This window comes from Ranitomeya variabilis, chromosome 5 (genome assembly GCF_051348905.1).
Source record: "Ranitomeya variabilis isolate aRanVar5 chromosome 5, aRanVar5.hap1, whole genome shotgun sequence".
Lineage (NCBI taxonomy): Eukaryota > Metazoa > Chordata > Amphibia > Anura > Dendrobatidae > Ranitomeya > Ranitomeya variabilis.
Genome location: NC_135236.1, coordinates 192750319 through 192774883, shown reverse-complemented (window position 1 = coordinate 192774883; position 24565 = coordinate 192750319). Strand labels below are relative to the sequence as shown.

Here is a 24565-nt window from a genome sequence, read left to right as displayed (position 1 = left end):
AATTATCGCTGGCTTCCTTGGAGTCCCGTACTTGGTGGTGGGTGATCTCAACATTGTACCTGACTCTCATTGGGATAGAGGTAGGGGAGAGGACATTAAACGGGGGGTAACTGTACTCCATTTGGTGCTTTGTTGAGAGAAACATCTATGATTGATCTCTGGAGGGTCCGTAACCCCGGGGTGCATTGATTTTCATGCTTCTCAACTACTTTTTCTTCCTTGTCGTGGATTGATTTGGCGTTGGGGGATGACCAGATGCAAAGACTTGTGACAGATGTGGAATATTTGATTAGAACCGTGTCTGACCATTCTCCAGTGTATGTCGTAGTTGGTGAGCAGGGTCAGATAATAAATAACAAACCCTTGGTGATTAAACTCCTTTTGGCTGCAGTCAATTGATAAAGGAGGTGATCTAGAGAAAGAGCTCCAAGAGTTCTTCAGGGTTAATAGTGGTACTGCCCATGAGGGAATTGTTTTGGAGGCCATGAAAGCTTTCTTTAGGGGGCTTTGAATTAAAGGAACATCTAGGGTTCAGACGAATACTAAGCAGAAAGATCAATGGGTATTCAGGGAACAGAGAGGCAGAGGAGACATTGACCTTGAACATCCACTCAGGCGGAGGAGAGGCTTAAAAAGGCTCAGGTTGGAATAAATGCGCTGTCCTTGCAGATGGCAGAACGAAAAAAGATGTTCCGAACTATGCAATACTTTGAAGAAGGAGAGAGAGCTGGTCATCTCTTGGCCCCAGTGGCTGCTGCGCAGAGAGAGTGCTTATATACTGTAATTGCCTTGAGGGGAGAGGATGGATAGGACGTTAGAAATGCTGCGGGCATACTGGAGGTGATGGAGGGCTCTTATATTAATCTATATAGATCACAGGCATAGCCGACAGATTAATGATTTTTTGGTCATCTGAGCTTCCCAGATTGTCTGCAGAGAATCAGCAATTATTGGATAGACCGTTTAGCTTGGAGGAGTTGGAGGTAGCGCTGGCCTCTATGGCTAATGGAAAGGCTCCAGGGGTGGATGGTTTGCCTGGTGAAGTATACAAAAAATATAGGAAACTTTTGCTCGCTGCTTTGCTGGAAGTATATAAGGCAGGGATGGATAGAGGTGAACTCCCACAGTCCATGCGGGAGGCAATTATTGTTGTGATCCCTAAGAAAGGCAAGGACCCTACTGATCCGGTCTCGTATCACCGAATCTCACTGCGAACGACGGATGCAAAACTTCTGACTAAAATGATGGCTAACCGTCTTAATAAAGTTATAACCTCTATAGTGCATGGGGATCAGGTGAGCTTTATGCCTAGCAAATCCACAGCGACGAATTTGAGGAGACTTATTAACATGCAAGGGAAGGTGGATAGTGAAGGGCATAGATCTTGTCGTTGGATGCGGCCAAAGCATTCGATAGCGTAGAGTGGAAATACTTGTAGGCTACGTTGCACATGGGCTTTGGGGAAGTGTTTACCAAATGGGTTCAGTTGTTTTATACTCCTCCTAGGGCCAAGGTACGTGTTAATGGGCGAATGTCTGAGGGGTTTTCCTTGCTTAGAGGCTCACGAGAGGGATGCCCTTTATCTCCTTTATTGTTTGCTATAGCAATAGAGCCACTTTCGGCAGTGATTAGAAGGGGTCAAAATATTGTAGGATTTAAATATGGGATACATGAGAAAAAAGTGTCACTCTATGCTGACGATATGTTGCTATTTTTGGGAGATGCAGAGGGTTCCCTGGGGACCGTGATGAAGGTTCTAGACGAATATGTCGGTATATCTGGGATCTGCATTAACTGGGAAAGTCCGTTTTGTTGCCGCTGGATGGTGGGACTCTTACTGTAGGAGATCAGCCAACTCAAGTTCAAGTGGTTACAGAATTCACTTACTTGCGCATTAGGTTGTCAAATAATATTGAAGATTATGAAAGACTTTATTTGAACCCGCTGTTAGGTAAATTTAAACAGAAGATTACGGCATGGAGGAAATTAAATTTAACAATGGCTGGGCGTGCTAACTTAATAAAGATGATACTTATGCCTTAGCTTTTGTATGTGCTACACAATGCACCGGTTTGGCTGCCTCAAAATAGATTTTATAAAATTAACGCCATTTTCCGTGATCTGATATGGAAAGGAGGTTGAGCATGTATTAAGTTAGAACTGTTGCAACTTCCGAAAGATGGAGGTTTGGCGGTTCCCAGTCCATGGGTGTATTATAGTGGGTCCCAATGCCAGCATTTGATAGGATGGGGGGATCATGATCTTAACAGCTCAGTGGGGAAGGTTATTTCTCATGTGGTGGGGAGGGGCTTGTTGCTAGCTGCTCTCAAGGCGGGTAAATTTCGGCTGAATCCTAAAAGGTTTCCAACTTTGGCGTTGCTTGAAAAACTGTGGAAAAAAATAAAGCTATGGAGGGGTATAGGGGAATACACAAGATACACAGCCATTTGGTATGATCCCCGGCTGACTGAACTGCTAAGTCTACAGAATTTTGGACAGTGGAGAAGAATACAGTCATGGCCAAAAGTATTCACACCCCTGTAATTCTGTCAGATAATACTCAGTTTCTTCTTGAAAATGATTGCAAACACAAATTCTTTGTTATGATTATCTTCATTTAATTTGTCTTAAATGAAAAAACACAAAAGAGAATGAAGCAAAAGCAAAACATTGATCATTTCACACAAAACTCCAAAAATGGGCCAGACAAAAGTATTGGCACCCTCAGCCTAATACTTGGTTGCACAACCTTTAGCCAAAATAACTGCGACCAACCGCTTCCGGTAACCATCAATGAGTTTCTTACAATGCTCTGCTGGAATTTTAGACCATTCTTCTTTGGCAAACTGCTCCAGGTCCCTGATATTTGAAGGGTGCCTTCTCCAAACTGCCATTTTTAGATCTCTCCACAGGTGTTCTGTTCTATGGGATTCAGGTCCGGACTCCTTGCTGGCCACCTTAGAAGTCTCCCGCGCTTTCTCTCAAACTATTTTCTAGTGATTTTTGAAGTGTGTTTTGGGTCATTGTCCTAATGGAAGACCCATGACCTCTGAGGGAGACCCAGCTTTCTCACACTGGGCCCTACATTATGCTGCAAAATTTGTTGGTAGTCTTCAGACTTCATAATGCCATGCACACGGTCAAGCAGTCCAGAGGCAGCAAAGCAACCCGAAAACATCAGGGAACCTCCGCCATGTTTGACTGTAGAGACTGTGTTCTTTTCTTTGAATGCCTCTTTTTTTTCTCCAGTAAACTCTATGTTGATGCCTTTGCCCAAAAAGCTCTACTTTTGTCTCATCTGACGAGAGAACATTCTTCCAAAACGTTTTAGGCTTTTTCAGGTAAGTTTTGGCAAACTCTAGCCTGGCTTTTCTATGTCTCGGAGTAAGAAGTGGGGTCTTCCTGGGTTTCCTAACATACAGTCCCTTTTCATTCAGACGCCGACGGATAGTACGGGTTGACACTGTTGTACCCTCGGACTGCAGGGCAGCTTGAACTTGTTTGGATGTTAGTCGAGGTTCTTTATCCAACATCCGCACAATCTTGCGTTGAAATCTCTTGTCAATTTTTCTTTTCCGTCCACATCTAGGGAGGTTAGCCACAGTGCCATGGGCTTTAAACTTCTTGATGGCACTGTGCACGGTAGACACAGGAACATTCAGGTCTTTGGAGATGGACTTGTAACCTTGAGATTGCTCATGCTTCCTCACAATTTGGTTTCTCAAGTCCTCAGACAGTTCTTTGGTCTTCTTTCTTTTCTCCATGCTCAATGTGGTGCACACAAGGACACAGGACAGAGGTTGAGTCAACTTTAATCCATGTCAACTGGCTGCAAGTGTGATTTAGTTATTGCCAACACCTGTTAGGTGCCACAGGTAAGTTACAGGTGCTGTTAGTTACACAAATTAGAGAAGCATCACATGATTTTTTGAACAGTGCCAATACTTTTGTCCACCCCTTTTTTTATGTTTGGTGTGGAATTATATCCAATTTGGCTTTAGGACAATTCTTTTTGTGTTTTTTCATTTAAGACAAATTAAATGAAGATAATAATACCAAAGAATTTGTGTTTGCAATCATTTTCAGGAAGAAACTGAGTATTATCTGACAGAATTGCAGGGGTGTGAATACTTTTGGCCATGACTGTAGGTATATGGTATGTCGCAGCTGCTAGATGGTGAGACATTTAAAACACTTAGGAAAGAGTTCCCTTTTGAGCATACTATGTTTTACCAGTATCTGCAGCTGCGACATGCATTCTCTAGACAGTGGAGAAGGTCACAGATAGTGATAGTGACAGTATGTTGAATATACTTGGTCCCCAGAGGGGTACCAGGGGTCTTATATTGCTAATTTACAGGGGATTGTTGGATGCGTTTTTGGATAGACACCCACTGACGGCTTGATCCAAATGGACAAGAGATTTGTCGTATGACATCGCATGACCAGTGGGAGTCGATTTTACAATATGTCCCTAGAGTATCTATAGGTGAATCTGGGAGGGTCGCAGTTATTCACTATATACATAGGGTATACAGGACACCTGTGTGGATGAAAAAGGCTGGACTAAGGGCGGACTCTGGATGCCCGAGATGTACGATGGATGAAGCGAACATTCTTCATAATAATCTTACATAGCGCCAACATATTCGACAGCGCTTTACAGTTTAACAGTTTCAAACGCAAGTCATAAGTAACAACGTTAACAATACAATAATTAAAGCAAAATAAGACGACCCTGCTCGTCGGGGAGATACAAAGTATAGGTGTGTATTTACAATGATTTATTTACTATGATGGTCCAGCCATCTTCAGGGGATGGGGGATAGATGGAAGTAGTGAATGGGCTACACACACAAACCTAAAATTACTTTTATTAGGGAACGTGATAGGCCACTCTGAACAAATGTTTTGGGGGCATGCCTAAAACTATGCAAATTGTGAATGGTCCTAATTTCTTGGGGTAGAGCATTCCAGAGGATTGGTGCAGTGCGGGAGATATCTTGGAGACGGGAGTGGGAGGTACAGAATAGTGCAGAGGTTAGTCAAGTCATTTGCAGAGCGCAGCAGTCGGCCAGGCCGATAGACAGAAATGAGGGCGGAGATGTAAGGGGGTGCCACACTGTGGAGACCTTTGTGGGTGAGAACAAGCACTTTAAATTGTATCCTATAATGAATGGGTAGCCAGTGTAACGACTGGCGAAGAGCGGCTGCATCTGAATACCGATTAGCCAGGTAGATGACCCTGGCTGCTACATTAAGGATAGACTGGAGAGGGGAAAGTCAAATGTGGGGGAGGCCAATTAATAGAGCGTTACAGTAGGCGGGAGTGTATCAGGGCGACAGTGAGGGTTTTTTTTTTTTTGTTTCCATGGTGAGAAAATGGCGGATTCTAGAGATGTTCTTTAGGTGTAAGCGGCATGAGCGGGCAAGAGATTGTATATGGCAAGTGAATGAGAGATTGGTGTCTAACGTAACACCCAGACAGCGCGCCTGCTGCCGGGGTGTTATGTTGCCACCCACGGAGAGGGAAATGTCAAGTTTAGGGTGGTTAGTATATGGTGGGAGCAGAAAAAGTTCAGTTTTGGAGAGGTTGAGTTTCAGATAGAGGGTGGACATGATGTCGGAGACTGCGGACAGTCACTGGCGTTCTGTATTACATCGGGAGTAAGGTCAGGGGATGACGTATATAGTTGTGCCAAAACAAAAGAAAGTCAAAACCGCACCCTTTCATATATAAATTGAAGGTCTCAGCGGACACAAGGGCGCACGTCCAAAACCAGGGAGCCCATCCCGGCCAGTATCAAGACCACAAAGAACAAAAAGGACACACAGTTCTTTGTGGTATATAGTTGTGTGTCATCGGCATAAAGATGGTACTGAAAGCCAAATCTGCTGATGGTCTGTCCAATTGGGGCCATGTGTAGAAAGAGAGAGGAAAAGGGGGCCAAGGACTGGGCCCTGAGGGACCCCAACAGTGAGAGGAAGAGGAGATGAAGTGGAGACAGCGAACAAAACACTGAAAGAGCGGTCAGAAAGATAGGAAGAAAACCAGGAGAGAGCAGTGTCCTTAATGCCTAGTGACTGGAGCCTAGAGAGTAGAAGGGTGGTCAACAGTGTCAAAACCTACAGAGAGTGGTCACCGTTACACTTTGCTGTCAGAAGGTCATTGGTCACTTTGATGAGTGCAGTTTCTATCGAGTATAGGGGGCGGAAGCCAGACTGTGAAGGATCTAGAAGGGAGTGAGTGGAGAGGTAATGGATAAGGCGGGGGGTAGACCAGGCGCTCCAAGAGTTTAGAGATGAAGGGGAGATTGGAGACTGGTCTGTAGTTGTTTGTGCAGGATGGGTCGAGAGTGGCTTTCTTTAGTAATGGAGTAATGATAGTGTTTGAAGGAGGATGGGAAAATGCCTGAGGAGAGGGAGAGATTAAAGATTGTTGTTAGGGGAGTTGTAGTGACTGGAGAGAGAGACTGGAGGAGATGAGAGGGAATGGGGTCAGTAGTGCATTTAGTCGGACGTGAAGAAGAGAGGAGCTTGGAGACTTCTGTGATGGGATCGAATGTGGAGAGTGAGCCAGGGGAAATGCCGTGAGGGATGGGAGTCACAGCACTTAGTGGCTGGGAGTGGATTTCCTGTCAGATATTATCTATTTTCTCTATAAAGTGGTAAGCCAGGTCATCAGCACAAATGTCTGTGATAGGGGCTTGTGCTTTTGGCCTGAGGAGGGAGTGAAAGGTGTCAAAAAGTTTCTTGGGGTTTTTGGATAGTGAGATCATCAGGGTGGTGAAGTAGGTCTGTTTAGTGAGGTGAAGGGCAGAATTATAGGTTATTAATATAAATTTGAAGTGGATGAAGTCTTCTGGTGTGCGATTTTCTTTCTCCATAAATGTTCAGCACACCTAGAGCATCGCTGGAGAATCAGGTTTGCGATGTGAGCCAGGGCTGTTTTACTCTGTGCTTGGAGATTGATTGTGAGGGGCGCTACTTGGTCCAGGGTGCTTCTAAGAGTGTCATTGTAGTGGTGTACACCCAGATCGGGACAGAAAAAAGAGGAGATTGGGGACAGTGATGAGTGTAAGGAGTCTGAAAGTGTATGAGTTAATGGCGTGTAGATTTCTGAATGTGTGGTAGGTAGGAGTGTACTGGGGTGGGCGAGGGATTGTGAGTTAGATAGGGAGAATGTTGTGGTCAGATAGGGGAAGCGGTGAGTTATCTAGGTAGGAGATTGAGCAGAACCTGGCAAAGACCAGGTCAAGGGTGTTACCGTCTTTGTGTATTTCAGAGGTTGAGAGGCCGAGAGAAGTGGTTAGTGATAGAAGCTGGGATGCAGATGTGGAAGTGGGCCAACAGATTCAGAGTTATTCAGAAAGTAATTATGCAGAAAAGGAAGTTTGTTACATACAGACCGTGGATTCCAAAGGGCACAATTAAAAGAAGGATATGAAGGAGTGCAAGTAATAATAAGATTAGTGTGGTTATGATACGAGGTAGGATAGGTGTTGAGATTGGGGGATGGTGGACCAGGGTTGGGGGAGAAATCCCCTGAGATCATAAGGAGTAGGAGGATAAAGTGCAAGTAGTTTTTGGAATTGTGCAAAGTTTTTTTTGTGCAGTGTATTTGGGCAAGATGGGCTGAGGTTTTTCAGGAAGGTAAGTGCATGGAAGCTGTACATGGGAGAGGGAAGGAGAGAGGAGCTGATGTATAGGAGTCGTGATGAAGGAGGGATGTGGATGGCAAGGGAGGATAGGAATAAAGCACATGGATAGAATGGAGAGCAGCATGTGGGTTACCAGACTCCTGCCATGGAATAACTGTTGTATTTCGATGCTTCTCTTCGGGATGCTTTGCTTCTGGGATGCTCGCGTGCACCCCCACATGCATGCACCCCCTAAGGATATTTCTAAATTTATAGTCCAGAATGCTGGGTCAGAAGAGATGGATTGTGGGAACCGGTTGGGGATAATTTGGCAGCTGGGGCCAGCACACCAGGAGGTGGTTAGATGATCAGACATTGGGGCTGGCTACATCTTTATGCTATAACAACTTCCACCAGATAATATCTAGTGACCACTTTCATGGATATACATCAAACAGTGAGTAAAACGTACAATGCAACAAATGAATTATACCAATCATTAAGCAGACACATTAAAATATGTTGCTAGATGGTAAAGTGACAGATGACAGACAGTAAGCAGAGGTGGGAAGTTGTACCATTAGTCTATTGCAGCAGATGAGACAGCAAGCAGAGGTGGGAAGTTACCATTAGTTTATTGCAGCAGATGAGACAGCAAGCAGAGGTGGGAAGTTGTAACTGTGTGAAGAGAGAAGATGGATGTTAGTTCTTTGCCATGGAATAACTGCTGTATCTCGATGCTTATCTTCGGGATGCTTTGCTTCTGGGATGCTTTGCTTCTGGGATGCTTGAGTGCACCCCCCACATGCATATATGCTATGGTCTTGTCCATGATTACAGGAATTTTGGATTGTGGTCCTAAATTTAGTGGAAAGAGTGACGGAACCAACTATTACTCAAGATCCATTAACGTGTATTTTAGGACATGTAGAGGAGGTGGCGTCGGATGAATGGGGTAGGCTAGCAATAGCCAGACTGCATTATGATGCAAAGAAGACTATCACATTGCACTGGTTAGATGAAAATCCTCCCACTAGGAAGGAATTTGTAAATAGTTAATTTTGTAATCCTTATGGATCGAAGATTATACATGAAAAGAGGCAAGATGAACCACTACGAGAATATGGGGGGGCTGGTTGGACTTTCCCGGATTGGCTTCCGCAGAACTCATAAATAGGATATTAGGGTTATAAAAGAGTGTATAACATTGTAATACATGGATAAGGACTGTAGAAGCGAGGGGAGGGGGGGTTGGAGGAGGCTTTCTTGTTATGGGAGGGGGGAGGGATGTGTTTGGTGTATTTACATTTATTAAAAAATGGGGAAAGTATTACCATTTGTACGCTAATGCATGCTTATGTATGTAATGTTATCATTTCTGCTTTCTTCAATAAAAAAGTATTTGATGTAAAAAAAATAAATAAATAAAAAAGAACTTTCATGTGAAACTCGACAGTCTATTCTTGTTCTTAGAAATGAAGGCTATTCCATGCGAGAAATTGCCAAGAAACTGAAGATTTCCTACAACGGTGTGTACTACTCCCTTCAGAGGAGAGCACAAACAGGCTCTAACCAGAGTAGAAAGAGAAGTAGGTGGCCCCGCTGCACAACTGAGCAACAAGACAAGTACATTAGAGTCTGTAGTTTGAGAAATCGACGCCTCACAGGTCCTCAACTGGCAGCTTCATTAAATAGTACATGCAAAACGCCAGTGTCAACGTCTACAGTGAAGAGGCGACTCCGGGATGCTGGCCTTCAGGGCAGAGTGGCAAAGAAAAAGCCATATCTGAGACTGGCTAATAAAAGGAAAAGATTAATATGGGCTAAAGAACACAGATATTGGACAGAAGAAGACTGGAAAAAAGTGTTGTGGACAGACGTATCCAAGTTTGAGGTGTTTGGATCACGCAGAAGAACCTTTGTGAGATGCAGAACAACTGAAAAGATCCTGTAAGAGTGCCTGGCGCCATCTGTCAAGCATGGTGGAGGTAATGTGATGGTCTGGGGTTGCTTTGGTGCTGGTAAAGTGGGGGATTTGTACAAGGTAAAAGGGATTTTGAATAAGGAAGGCTATCACTCCATTTTGCAATGCCATGCCATACCCTGTGGACAGCGCTTGATTGGAGCCAATTTCATCCTACAACAGGACAATGACCCAAAGCACACCTCCAAACTATTTAGGGAAGAAGCAGGCAGCTGGTATTCTATCTGTAATGGAGTGGCCAGCGCAGACACCAGATCTCAACCCCATTGAGCTGTTGTGGGAGCAACTTGACCGTATGATGCTCAAAAAGTGCCCATCAAGCCAAACCATCTTGTGGGAGGGGCTTCTGGAAGTATGGGGTGAATTTTCTCCAGATTACCTCAGCAAATTAACTGCTAGAATGCCAAAGGTCTGCAATGCTGTAATTGCTGCAAAGGGAGCATTGTTTGACAAAAGCAAAGTTTGAAGGAGAAAATTATTTCAAATAAAAATATTTTTTTCAAACCTTGTCAATGTCTGGACTAGATTATCAATTCATTTGGCAACTCATTTGATAAAAAAGTATGACTTTTCATGGAAAACACAAAATTGTCTGGGTGACCCAAAATTTTTGAACGGTAGTGTATATATAAATATTTTCGTAAAATGTTGTGGTTATTGTAATTGCTTATTATTTCGTATGGCCAGTCTGTCTGCTGCTCTTTTTGGCTTTTTTTTCTTTTGGCCTCTCTTGCATTTTGATGATGTTAATAATTAAACGTTCTTCATTTCATAAACCAAAGGGAATTGCCATCAATTCATATTAATTTGTGTAGAAATTGATACAATAGAAATGGTCTTGAAATAAACTTGTACATAAGGTTAATGCAGAAGCCTTTCTATTGCTGCTACTTAAAGTGCTGACTCGCTCTCCTTTTTTTGTTCAAAGACCTTAGGAGGAATGACTACACACCGGACAAAGTGATATTTCCGCAGGATGAACCTGCAGAATCCTCAACCGATCCCGATGATCCCACCAAAGAGTCAAAAAACTCCATCCGTTTAATGCTGTAGCTGAAAACTGTAGATACAGTGGACAATTCTCAAACCCCCCTAAATGAGATGGGTATTGCACATGTGTGTATGCTGCTAGGAGCCTTGATTTTATTTGTAGGTCTACGTATTTTATAAAGTGAGTGACTTTAAAAGGTCCTGCCTTGGGCCTAAGGCTCTATACACACCTGCGTCCGGGAATTCCAGCTGTCTGCTCCGTTTTAAGAACAGATACAGAATTCATGCCTGACATGTTTATGTTGCATGAATGATGAAAACGATAGCAGTGAGTCTCCATTGAATTATGAGGTCCTTTCCGTTCCTGATATGTCCTTTTTCAGAGAAGGTGAAGAAAGTTCCGCATGATGCACTTTTTCTTTTGTTTTTAAAACTGACATAACAGAATCCAGGTAGACATATTTGTGAATGGTGTCCTTCTGCTTAAAGTGTGCATCAGTTAAAACTGATCTGTTCTGGCCACAAATGTCATTTTTGCTTGAAAAAAAAATGAAACCGACAAATAGAATTCCCAAACACAGGTGTTAATGAGCAGAGTTGGTGCAAATCAATTTGCATGACTCAGTCCATTAGCCACGTTGGTAATGTGTGGCCCCTGGACATGAGTCCTGAGAACTGCCCCTTATTTAACTACATCCATGGCACTTATATTGATAAGCCAGCCTAGGTTGGCCAAAGGTTATCAACGCGGACAACAGACCAGGTCCTGACAATTGATTTGGTTTAACTCTGGTTTAACTCTGGTTGAACAGTTTGCGTATCCAAGTTTTGGGTAAAGTGCAATTTGAGAATGACTTTTTAATGGCCTGAGAAGTGTGAAATGGTCTTCTTCTGGGTCTTCCCCATGTATCATCTGCCTATGGATAAATCACAGGACAATGTGTTGGTAACTAACAAACATAAGATGGTGACCTTGAGTTTTAACTGTACAGTGGCTATATTTTATATATTTCAATTTTATCATTTTAGTAAAGCCATGATCTGCAGATAATTGTATTCTAGAACAATGGGAAAGTGTCCCTTCAAGTTGCCTTGAAATGATAAGTGCTTTTCTAGTATATGTCTGCTTCTGAAGTTCTCTTCCAAAGACCTCAAACTGTACAACATGTATATCAAATGAGAATGTACAAAATCTCTTAATTTTTCAATGTATTTAAATGTCTGTACAGAGATCTTTATTGTCATGTGGTACATGTTTTAATGAATTACTAAAGTGGTTGTAAATTATGAGACAATGCAATGCAACATGGCCAATGAATTGTAATCTAATTATTCCCAATGTTCAGAGAGTCTCCATAAACTTTTTTTGTTGTTGTTTAAAAGGTACTATATGCAGGTTTTAACTAAAGAATGAATAATAAGGTCCTATACATTTTTACTCTGTAGTGTATCTTATAGATACAATACTTACAAGGCACGAACAAATTAGATGTTTAAATTGTTTTATGTTGCTGAAGAAGATGAAATGTATACATTTTATATATCATTTAAATCTTTTAAAAAAAAAAATCTAAAATAAATTTATTCTTCACACAAGTGTTTTTGTTGTACATTAACATTAGCCATATTCTTATTTTTGGACTTTATGAACTGTGTAAAATGTCTGAATGAGAATGAAGGCATCTGCAAAATGATTGTGAAGAAATACAAACCATGCACAACCATGCAGTACTTGTGTATAAGGCTATGTTCACACGGAGGAAATTTTATGCTGATTTTGATGTGTATTCTGTGACTTAGAGCCACATGTATTCCTTTTTCCATTGATTTCAGTGGGAATCTGCACTGTAGTGTGTAAAGTCATGCCAGTCGGCCAATCCTCAGCATGAAAAATGCATAAATCCCCTCCATCACCATAGAAGTTACAAAGACGCAGGAAAATGCAAACTCTGATTCTGTGTCGTAAAGAAAAAATATCACATTTATCCTCCGCAGGCTACAATGACCCAGAAGATGAATGTAGGGGATGTACAACAGCTCCATTATGCTAAAAAGGAACCCAAAGTAGATAAATTTGGGAAACGTCCATGACCCCATAAACATATATGACCCCATAAAACATTTTTGATACAGAAAAGCAATTTCACCAAATTATTTAGTGGAAAAGATTTTCTTGTTTGAAAAAAAGTGACTATTCTGAACAAAAAAGATCACAAGTTCATGAAAAAATACAGAATTTCATATATAAAAACAGCGATGGGGGGGGGGGGGGTGTGAATTGGTCTGGAATAGTTTACCTTACACATTAGCAGGACAGTTTGAAGGTCGATTTACTTTCATACATTGGTCAGATATTGTTCAATTTCACACATTGGTCAGGCATTGTTTACTGTAGCACATAGCACTAAATTAACCCCTTAACGATCGCTGATATGCATTTTAATTGCGGTGGTTCAGAGGCCTTATTCCTCAGGTTCGCTTTTTAACTGCGCTGAGGAATAAGGGAAAAGAACCGCCAAGCGGTGACTATTCCCACGGGTGTCAGCCGTATGTGACAGCTGACACCCTGCGGTATCTGCCCCCGCTGGGTTTTGTGACAGATTGGGGATTAACCCCTTAAATACCACTGTCATTCACAACAGCAGTATTTAACTTGTTACAAGGTGGTCACAAGACCCCCTTAGTAACCATAGGGACCCTGCAATGAGATTTGTGGGTCCCAATGGTTAGTATGGTACCCTGAGGTAAAGTGATGATCCCAGAGTACAGTGGCCTGTGAGATCCAGCTGCAAGCGGAGTCTCACAGGCACAGTCAGTGAGGCACTGAGTCTCATACACTACTGTACATGTGTACTGCAGTGTATGAGACAAGTGATCAAAATAAAAATTATACATGTCCCACAGTGAGACAAAGTAAAATCGTAAAAAAACACAAAGTGCACACAAATCACTAAAATCTGTTAACGCCACTCAAAACGCAGGGTTTACAATAAAATTAAAAAAAGTACACTGATAGCTCCTCATCTGTAAAGGCCCGCTCTATTCAACTGGCACGTTATTTATTCCATTTGGCAAACACGGTATTAAAAATAAACATGCCAAAAATCTCACTTTTTCATCATTGTGACTCAGGTAAAAAAAGGTGAATAAATAGCAATCAAAAAGTCATGTGTTAAAAAAAATAAAAAATGGTAGAAATGAAAACGCCAAACCGTCCTAAAAAACAAGCCCTAATATGGCTCGTTCAGCAAAAAAAAAGTTGCAGCTCTCAGAATGAGACTGACATATGCTAATACCTAAAACTAAATTTTATTTAAACATATAAAATAGAGACAAAAAACATAAATACCTGAAACCTGCAAAAACATTGATTTGAAAGTCTTAAACATGCAGTAAACCCCTATATGGCCCTACCGGACCCTGCTACACCCTTCCTACCAGCGGAGGTTAGCACCCTAGCTTGTTCGCAATGTGGCGCCCCCACTCACCGACGGCTAACCCTAGATGCACCCTGGTATTCCCTATATATAGATATTGGATGCAACCAGTTATATACAAATATCTCCCAAAAAAAGGGAAAATAGTGCTGTGGTGATTAGGAAGAAACAAAAGGGGTATGAATAGTGAACACTATTAAGTGATGTCCTCACAGGTTAAGAATCAACCTCCTACTCATCAGGAGCCCAAAAAACCAGAACAATCAAATCCAAACCAAGGCTCAAAAAACAAAAGATACAGAAAATTATTATTAAATCGGATACCTAGACATAATACAAGGGTAGAGGACGAAACGAAAAAGCCTGATCTGGCTTGCCATCCACTTACCCTAATAAGATTGTCCCTACCTTGCTGCGGAGGTTGGCACCCTAGATCTAGGTGCAGATTTTAGTTCATGTATCCTAAGCAATCCACTGCTAGTTTGGGGGTGTTTTGACTCCGCACGTGATAATATAGGGAGTCTAGCAGTCTGGCATTTGTTATTTACTCGAAGGTTCTATTGTGTACTGCACTTGCGGTTGATTTTCTGTCCCAGGCTAAACATTAAAAGATACGGCACTCGAATATAACCCTTGAGCGCACCATTATTCAATTGGGGGATCTTGATCTATCATTTGTCCCTATTACTCACCCCATTCTTTGACATTTTTTGATACTTTTTTGATATCCCTTGCACACGTGGTTTCCCCTATTCTCTCCTATCCATCTTTTTCCTGCTGTTTGGAGAGTTATGAGGGTGAGTGTGAAGGGAAAACAAGTGAGCCGCCAGGAGCGGGGGCGCCACTTTGCGTATTGATCTAGGGTGCCAACCTACGCAGCAAGGGTAGGGACAATCTTATTGGGGTAAGTGGAGGGCAAGCCAGATCAGGCTTTTTTACAACCTCCGCTGGTAGGAAGGGTGTAGCAGGGTCCGGTAGGGCCATATAGGGGTTTACTGCATGCTTAAGACTTTCAAATCAGTGTTTTTGCAGGTTTCAGGTATTTGTTTTTTGTCTCTATTTCATGTTTAAATAAAATTTAGTTTTAGGTATTAGCATATGTCAGTCTCTTATAATTTAATACTGTTGCATCTTTTTTCATTAATTAGCTCTCAGAATATGGCAATGCAAAAACAAATTCCGACAAAACCCCAACAGAACCACTAACTTAGGAGGCAGATGGAGTCACTTTGGACTTGTCTGTTCTAGCAGTGTCCCCTCATTTTAGGCATCTTTTTAGAGCAGAAGTGTGGGCGACCACAGATCTGTGCATGCCTAAAAAGATGGAGACCACCAGAGCAGATGCCAAATGGAGTACGAAGAGTATCCATCTGTCACATGGTGGGTGGTTTCGTCTGAATCACATTTTTGTGGGATTCACATGGAAACCCCGATGTAAGTGATCAGCGTAGAATGCAAGAATGTGATCCAGCCTTATTCTGGAAGCAATCAAAAAATATTATGTACCCTAAAATGTTACTAATAAAACCCCTAATTTATCACACACAAAACCCACTCCGGTCTGTCATCGGTCACTGGAACTATAGGGGGTTCCCACTTTACTGCTGGGACAAAGACTCCTGGAAAAGCGACATGGCCCCCACCCCCTCAAATTATATCCAATGAATTCTGTTCTCACAAATCCAAATGCCCCCTCCATCTGAGCCTCACTGTGCCTAAACCACAGTAAGCGGCCACATATTTGTCATTATTGTAATGGAGAGAAGGCACTTACAGGTGCTTCTCACAAAATTAGAATATCATCAAAAAGTTTTTATTTCAGTTCTTCAATACAGAAAGTGAAACTCTTATATTATATAGTCATTACAAACAGAGTGATCTATTTCAAGTGTTTATTTCTGTTAATATTCATGATTTTGGCTTACAGCCAATGAAAACCCAAAAGTCATTATCTCAGTAAATTAGAATAAATAACAAAAAAAACACCTGCAAAGGCTTCCTAACAGTATAAAAAGGTCCCTTAGTCTGTTTCAGTAGGCTCCACAATCATGGAGAAGGCTGCTGCCTTGACAGATGTTGAGAAGGCAGTTATCGACACACTCCACAAGGAGGGTAAGCTACAAAAAGTATCCAGGACATGGGGCTACAAGTGACGCATTCCTTGTGTCAAGCCACCGGTGACTACCCAGTGCAGCCAGTACATAATTATCTACGGTTTTATTCTGTAAGGCCACCCTGCGCGTCTGTGGTATTTCTAAAAAGATTTCCATTAATTACCTGCTGGTAGTTTAACCCCTTAAATGCTGCAATATCCATAGCAGCATTTAGAAGGCAGGGAGAGAGCGCGGGTTCCTTCTCCCCTCCGATCGGCACCCCAAGACATCATCGCGAGGGCCCGATCGTTACCATGACTACATCCAGGTCACCAGGCTAGCTGTAACAACTCTGCTGGCATCACTTCATGGCCTCCCATCCCCCACCTGCATTATACTCAAACTCACTTACTTCTCTGGGCCTTATTGTGACGTCTCTCTGCTGCCAGCTCCATGCTGTGTGCCTCATGTCTGCTGTTTGCTCTGTGCATGCTCTGTCTGTGTGCATAGAGGGCGGCGCCGGCAACTCCTGTGTCTTATAGAGACTTTGTGCACCTTGCTAAGGTGTCCCTGGCCAATCACCATGAGGCTTCCTGTATTTAAGACATTCCCACCCATTGGTGGGGGCCTGTGCAACTTACTCCCTCAGTCAGTTCTTAGCTGCTGAGGTGCCAGGCCCTGTCTCGCTTTCTCTCATGTCCGCCACCCTGGGGGGCGTCGTACCCTGGTCTGTTTTCTGTGTAGCCACCCAGCAGGGCTTCGTACCCTGGCCTATGTCCGCCACCCAGAGGGGCGACGTACCCTGGCTTGTGTCCATGTCTCTATGTCTCTGTGCCTAGTCTCGTTCCTGACTCTGTCTGTCTAGTCCCGTTCCTGTGTCCGTTTATATCCCTGTCTTGGTTTGCCTTTTCTGCTGTGTGTACTCTGTGTCTTGCTTTGCCCTGCTTTTGGCTACGCTCCCTGCGACCTTGCTTTGCTCCTTGCTCTGCATTCTGTGACCTTGCTCTGCACTCTGGTTTTGCTCTCGGCTCTGCACTCTGTGTCTTGCTCTGCACACTGACTTTGCTCTGCTCTCAGCTCTGCACTCTAGCTTTGCTCTGCACTTTGCTCTGTACTCTGACTTTGCTCTACACTCTGTGGCCCTGCTCTGCGGCTCCGCTTCTTGTGGTTCTACTTTGCTCCGCTCCTTGCGGTTCTCTTTCTCCCGCTCTTGGCTCTGCCTCCTTCGTTTCTGCACTTGGCTCCGCCTCCAGCTCTTGGCTCCGCCTCCTTCATTTCTGCACTTGGCTTTGCCTCCAGCTCTTGGCTCCGCCTCCTGCGTTTCTGCACTTGGCTCCGCCTCCAGCTCTTTTCTCCGCCTCCTGCATTTCTGCACTTGGCTCTGCCTTCTGCATTTCTGTGCTTAGCTCCGCCTCCTGCTCTTGGCTCCGCCTCCTGTGTTTCTGTTCTTGGCTCTAGATCCAGTGCTTTTGCTCTGCATCCGCTCTCGTGGTCTTTCTCTACCTATTATTTAGTCCTCCTGTCTGAACGAACAAGTTCTTGCCTGTTTTACATACCTGCCTGCAGACCGGTCCCTACCGGTTCTTCCAGTGTACCAGTCTTGTCCGCCTGTCCTGCCAGAGAGCCAGCCGTACCTGCCTGCCTACCAGAGAGCCAGCCGTGCCCGCCTGCCAGTGTGTCTACTGTACCCGTCTGCCTGCCTGTGTCCCAGCCGTGCCCGCCTGTCTGCCAGAGTGCCAGCTGTGCCCGCTTGCCTGTCTGTTCCGTTCCTCGGTGGGATCAGCAGCCACAGCCAGACACCACCCTGGAGTGGTACCTGGTAGCTTCCTATTGCACAAGTCTGACCTCGCCATCAGAGGCTCCAGCAAACACCTAGGAAGCTACTTAGTTACGCTCCTTCCAGGGAAGTTTGGTCTGTGGTCCAGTGGGGCCACACCCCCGCACGCCCGCGCCAACCAGTCTGGGCGTGAGCGTGACACTAGCAAGCTTGTTAGACCATGCTCAGACCATGGTCTAACAAGCTTGTTTTTGTCAGTGCAGAACTGACCGTTCTAGATAATTGCTATGCTGTATAATTGCAATTAGACTGCAAAAAGTGGAAGTCCCATAGAGGGAATAAGTAAAAAAAAAAGTGAAGAAAAAAAACTGTAAAAAAAATATATATATATATAGTTTCAGGTATCACATAAAATAAAAAAAAATATATATATTGTACCAATAAATAAGTTTTTATGGGAAAAAAATAAAAAGTAAACATTATGTATCACTGCATCCAGAACGACCCGCCCCATAATGCTACTCCTTAGTCCCTTCAGTGAACGCCATAAAAACATAAATAAAAAGATGCCAAAAACTGCTTTTTCCTATAAAATAGTTTGTGAAAAATTATATAAATGTGGTATGGCTGTAATCATACTGACCCAAAGAATAACGCTGCCTTATAAATTTTACCACACTCGGAACATTAAAAAAAAAAAATTCAAAATCAATTGCAGGTTTTATTCATTCTGCCTCCCACAAATCAGAACAGAAAACTATCAAAAAATGTTATGTGCCTGAAAATGGTGCTAATAAAAACTGTCAATTTGTCCCTCAAAAAAAAAAAAAGCTCTCGCATGACTGTCGACCGAAATATGGAAAAATGATAGCTCTCAAAATAAAAAAAAGCATCTTTTACTCTTCGCCACGACAGCACCCTACTGGAGAGAGGGATCCGCCCCGCAGGAACAGGAAACCTATTGAGAAATAAAAAAAATTTTTGGCGCACTATTTTAATCGCTCACAAACATTAGAACGGCGATGCAGAGATGTCATCCCCAGGTGCCATGGACCCCACAGCTGGAGATCCAGTACCCCCCGCCAAAGATCACGCCAGAGGATCCTCGGACACCGCTCGTAAAAGTGACGGTTCCAGAACAGGATCTCGGCCTTCTGATCCGGTATTATTTGCTTCACTGGGTGAGTTGTGAACTCTGCCTATTAAGCTGACGCTGTCTCCCTATTTCTCTCTTTTCCCTTTCTCTCTCTACTTATACGCTTAGAGCAAAAAACGACAAAAAACGAAGCACAGGGAATGTGCCTTGTGTAACCAGCCCCTTCCTGACTCATACCCCAAAAAGCTTTGCAAGGACTGCTTTAAGGAAACACAGGGAGCAGCAGTGTCCATTACGGACCTACGGGCCATTATTAGAGAGGAGCTAAAAAATATGACCCAGGACAAACCGCGTAGTGCTAAGTCTAAAACACCGACACTTGTGTCAGACTCCGACAGTGACCAACCTGTACTGTCAGACGCCTCCCTGTCATCATGTTCAGCATCATCATCCTCATCAGAGATCGAGGGACGCTCATGTTTTCCCTTAGACAGTGTAGACAACTTGGTAAAGTCAATCCGAAATACCATGGGGTGTGAAGAGTCTAAGGGTGCGCAAACCGCGCAGGACATAATGTTCGCGGGTTTGGCAGACAGAAAGAGGAGATGTTTTCCAGTTATACCAGCAGTGAAAACATTAATTAAAAGAGAGTGGGAGAAGCAGGATCAGAGAAGCTTTCTACCCTCAGCGTCAAAACGTAAATATCCGTTTAGTGACGAGGAGCTTCTTACATGGACCAAAGTCCCTAAGGTCGACGCTGCTGTAGCTTCTACCTCCAAGCAATCCACTCTACCTGTGGAGGATGCAGGATTACTAGTCGATCCTTTGGATCGTAAGGCTGAATCATCCCTTAAACGTTCTTGGGAAGCGGCTACAGGAATATTCAAACCTGCAGTAGCCAGCACTTGCGCGGCCCGGTCAATGATCATCTGGATTGATCAATTAGACCAGCAAATTGAAAACAAAAGCTCGAGAGAAAAACTACGAGCAGCCATCCCTTTAATACGAGGAGCAGCGGCCTTTATGGCAGACGCCTCCGCCGAATCACTCCGTTTAGCAGCAAGATCTGCGGGCCTTGTGAATAACGCAAGAAGAGCTCTAAGGATGAAGAGTTGGAAAGGGGACGCGCAATCCAAATCCAAAATATGCGCAATCCCATGTGAGGGTGAGTACCTCTTTGGTAAAACCTTAGACGAGATACTCAAGAAAGCAAAGGACAGGAATAAAGCTTTTCCTGAATCCTCTATTCCCTTTTACAGGAGAGCCTTTAAGAGGAGGCCGTTTGGCAAGAGGAGACAAACGGATAGGTCTACAACATGGACCCCTAAGGACGACAAGCAGAGAGGTACCATGTTTAGAAGACCCAACCCCCCAAAAGACAACAAATACTGAGGATATACCAGTTGGGGGCAGACTTAAATTTTTTACCACTCAATGGGAGAAAATAACATCTAGCTCGTGGGTTTTAAATATCATCCGAGATGGAATTAAACTAAAATTCTCTCGTGTTCCCCACGAGTCTTATATTATAACATCTCTCAGCTCGCCTATACAGCAACAGGCTCTAGAGCTTGAAATTCAAACCCTAATATCAAAACGGGTCCTAGTCCAAGTGCCGGTGGGACAGGAGGGTAAGGGATTCTACTCTCCCCTATTCCTAATCTCTAAGCCCGACGGTTCTTTCAGGACAATCATAAACCTTAAAAAACTCAATTCATTCATTGAAAACTATACATTTAAAATAGAATCCAGTTAACATACCTAGGATTCCACCCTGGGATTTAAATTTAGTCTTACAAGCCCTAACAGACTCTCCATTCGAGCCAATAGACTCAATACCAATTAAATGTCTATCACTAAATACGGCCCTCTTGGTAGCACTGACTTCAGCTAGGAGAATCAGTGACATCCAAGCACTCTCTATAGATCCACCTTTTTTGTTAACCTTTCAGGATAAGTTAATTCTTAAACCAGACCCTTCCTACCTGCCCAAAGTAGCGAAAAGATTCCACAGGTCACAAGAAATAATCTTGCCCACTTTCTTCAGTAATCCCTCCACTCCTGAAGAACAAAAATATCACACTCTAGACGTTAAAAGAGTAGTGTTAAAATACATTGAAAAGACCAGCAGCTGGCGACAGAGTAGGGCTCTGTTTATTTCCTTCCAGGGTGTCAAGAAGGGTCATGGAGTAACAAAAAGCACCTTATCCCGGTGGATCAGACTTTGGCAGGACTGTCCTCAGCACGGTGGTCCCCTCCCTAGGTGATGGTCTCTGAAAGATCTCCAGTAGGGTGCTGTCGTGGCGAAGAGTAAAAAGCCGGATTACTCACCGGTAATGCTCTTAGTGAGTCCACGATAGCACCCTCTTACATCCCTCCCTAGATTAATATAATACATATTATTTGAGTAAAATCCTTTTAATCATAAGCAAATAAGTTTAAACAATGAAATAAATGATATTTGCCTAATACTGGCGGTCCTCCGGGTACTCTGAAATCAAAACTGAGGAGGAGAGGCGGACCGCCCCCATTTATTTCTCAATAGGTTTCCTGTTCCTGCGGGGCGGATCCCTCTCTCCAGTAGGGTGCTGTCGTGGACTCACTAAAAGAGCATTACCGGTGAGTAATCCGGCTTTTCTCCTTCGCCTCATTGGGGACACAAGACTGTGGTGTATTCTGTTGCCACTAGGAGGCTGACACTAAGTTAATACAAAGAAAGTTAGCTCCTCCTCTGCAGTATACACCCTCCTTCTGGCTCCTAGAGAACCAATTCTTCCTTAGTGTCCATAGGAGGCACAAGAGTCTGCTATTCAGACAAAAAACTTTTTTTTTATTTTAATTTTTAATTCTTAAAATTTTTTACCTGGACAAAGGGGCGACAGGTGCTTTCCGATCTCCCTGATCCAATCGCCTCCACGTATCCTCTCCTGCGACGTGGGATGCCATGTCTGGGCTGATTTTTAGGGGCAACGGGTCTCTTAACCCCTTCATGACCTTGCCGTTTTTTGCAATTCTGACCAGTGTCCCTTTATGAGGTAATAACTCAGGAACGCTTCAACGGATCCTAGCGATTCTGAGATTGTTTTTTCATGACATATTGGGCTTCATGTTAGTGGTAAATTTAGGTCGATAATTTCTGAGTTTATTTGTGAAAAAAACGGAAATTTGGCAAAAATTTTGAAAATTTCGCAATTTTCACATTTTGAATTTTTATTCTGTTAAACCAGAGAGTTATGTGACACAAAATAGTTAATAAATAACATTTCCCACATGTCTACTTTACATCAGCACAATTTTGGAAACAAATTTTTTTTTTGCTAGGAAGTTATAAGGGTTAAAATTTGACCAGTGATTTCTCATTTTTACAGCAAAATTTACAAAACCATTTTTTTTAGGGACCACCTCACATTTGAAGTCAGTTTGAGGGTTCTATATGGCTGAAAATACCCAAAAGTGACACCATTCTAAAAACTGCACCCCTCAAGGTGCTCAAAACCACATTCAAGAAGTTTATTAACCCTTCAGGTGTTTCACAGCAGCAGAAGCAACATGGAAGTAAAAAATGAACATTTAACTTTTTAGTCACAAAAATGATATTTTAGCGAAATTTTTTTTATTTTCCCAAGGGTAAAAGGAGAAACTGGACCACGGACGTTGTTGTCCAATTTGTCCTGAGTACGCTGATACCTCATATGTGGGGGTAAACCACTGTTTGGGCGCACGGCAGGGCTCGGAAGGGAAGGAGCGCCATTTGACTTTTTCAATGAAAAATTGGCTCCAATCTTTAGCGGACACCATGTCGCGTTTGGAGAGCCCCCGTGTGCCTAAACATTGGAGCTCCCCCACAAGTGACCCCATTTTGGAAACTAGACCCCCCAAGGAACTCATCTAGAGGCATAGTGAGCACTTTAAACCCCCAGGTGCTTCACAAATTGATCCGCAAAAATGAAAAAGTACTTTTTTTTCACACAAAATTTCTTTTAGCCTCAATTCTTTCATTTTCACATGGGCAACAGGATAAAATGGATCCTAAAATTTGTTGGTCAATTTCTCCTGAGTATGCCGATACCTCATATGTGGGGGTAAACCACTGTTTGGGTGCACGGCAAGGCTCGGAAGGGGAGGTGTGCCATTTGACTTTTTGAATGGAAAATTAGCTCCAATCGTTAGCGGACACCATGTCGCGTTTGGAGAGCCCCTGTGTGCCTAAACATTGGAGCTCCCCTACAAGTGACCCCATTTTGCAAACTAGACCCCCCAAGGAACTTATCTAGATGCATAGTGAGCACTTATAACCCCCAGGTGCTTCACAGAAGTTTATAACGCAGAGCCGTGAAAATAAAAAAATAATTTTTCTTTCCTCAAAAATGATTTTTAGCCCAGAATTTTTTATTTTCCCAAGGGTAATAGGAGAAATTGGACCCCAAATGTTGTTGTCCAGTTTGTCCTGAGTACGATGATACCCCATATGTGGGGGTAAACCACTGTTTGGGCGCACGGCAGGGCTCGGAAGGGAAGGCACGCCATTTGGCTTTTTGAATGGAAAATTAGCTCCAATCATTAGCGGACACCATGTCGCGTTTGGAGAGCCCCTGTGTGCCTAAACATTGGAGCTCCCGCACAAGTGACCCCATTTTGGAAACTAGACCTCCCAAGGAACTAATCTAGATGTGTGGTGAGCACTTTGAACCCCCAAGTGCTTCACAGAAGTTTATAACGCAGAGCCATGAAAATAAAAAATAATTTTTCTTTTCTCAAAAATGATTTTTTAGCCCACAATTTTTTATTTTCCCAAGGGTAATAGGAGAAATTGGACCCCAAATGTTGTTGTCCAGTTTCTCCTGAGTACGATGATACCCCATATGTGGGGGTAAACCACTGTTTTGGCACACGTCGGGGTTCGGAAGGGAAGTAGTGACGTTTTGAAATGCAGACTTTGATGGAATGCTCTGCGGGCATCAGGTTGCGTTTGCAGAGCCCCTGATGTGCCTAAACAGTAGGAACTCCCCACAAGTGACTCCATTTTGGAAACTAGACCCCCAAGGGAACTTATCTAGATGTGTGGTGAGCACTTTGAACCCCCAAGTGCTTCACAGAAGTTTATAACGCAGAGCCGTGAAAATAATAAATGTTTCCTTTCCTCAAAAATATTTTTTTAGCCCAGAATTTTTTATTTTTGCAAGAGTAACAGGAGAAATTGGACCCCAAAAGTTGTTGTCCAGTTTCTCCTGAGTACGCTGATACCCCATATGTGGGGGTAAACCACTGTTTGGGTACATGCCGGGGCTCGGAAGGGAAGTAGTGACGTTTTGGAATGCAGACTTTGATGGAATGGTCTGCGGGCATCATGTTACGTTTGCAGAGCCCCTGATATGCCTAAACAGTAGAAACCCCCCACAAGTGACCCCATTTTGGAAACTAGACCCCCCAAGGAACTTATCTAGATGTGTGGTGAGCACGTTCAACCCCCAAGTGCTTCACAGAAGTTTACAACGCAGAGCCGTGAAAATAAAAAATCATTTTTCTTTCCTCAAAAAAGATGTTTTAG

At 43.3% G+C, this 24565-nt stretch overlaps 1 protein-coding gene across 2 annotated transcripts in view; it reads left to right on the top strand.

Annotated features, from left to right (window-relative positions):
- The window catches only part of LOC143775491 (transient receptor potential cation channel subfamily M member 7-like), a 165525-nt gene extending 153315 nt beyond the window's left edge, over positions 1 to 12210 (top strand). For both annotated transcript variants that reach the window (XM_077263678.1, XM_077263677.1), the window contains exon 39: positions 10553 to 12210. In XM_077263678.1, coding sequence (XP_077119793.1) covers positions 10553 to 10677 — 125 coding nt within the window. In that variant the 3' untranslated portion in view covers positions 10678 to 12210. The remainder of the gene's footprint in view (positions 1 to 10552) is intronic.
- The last annotated feature ends 12355 nt before the right edge of the window (positions 12211 to 24565 follow it).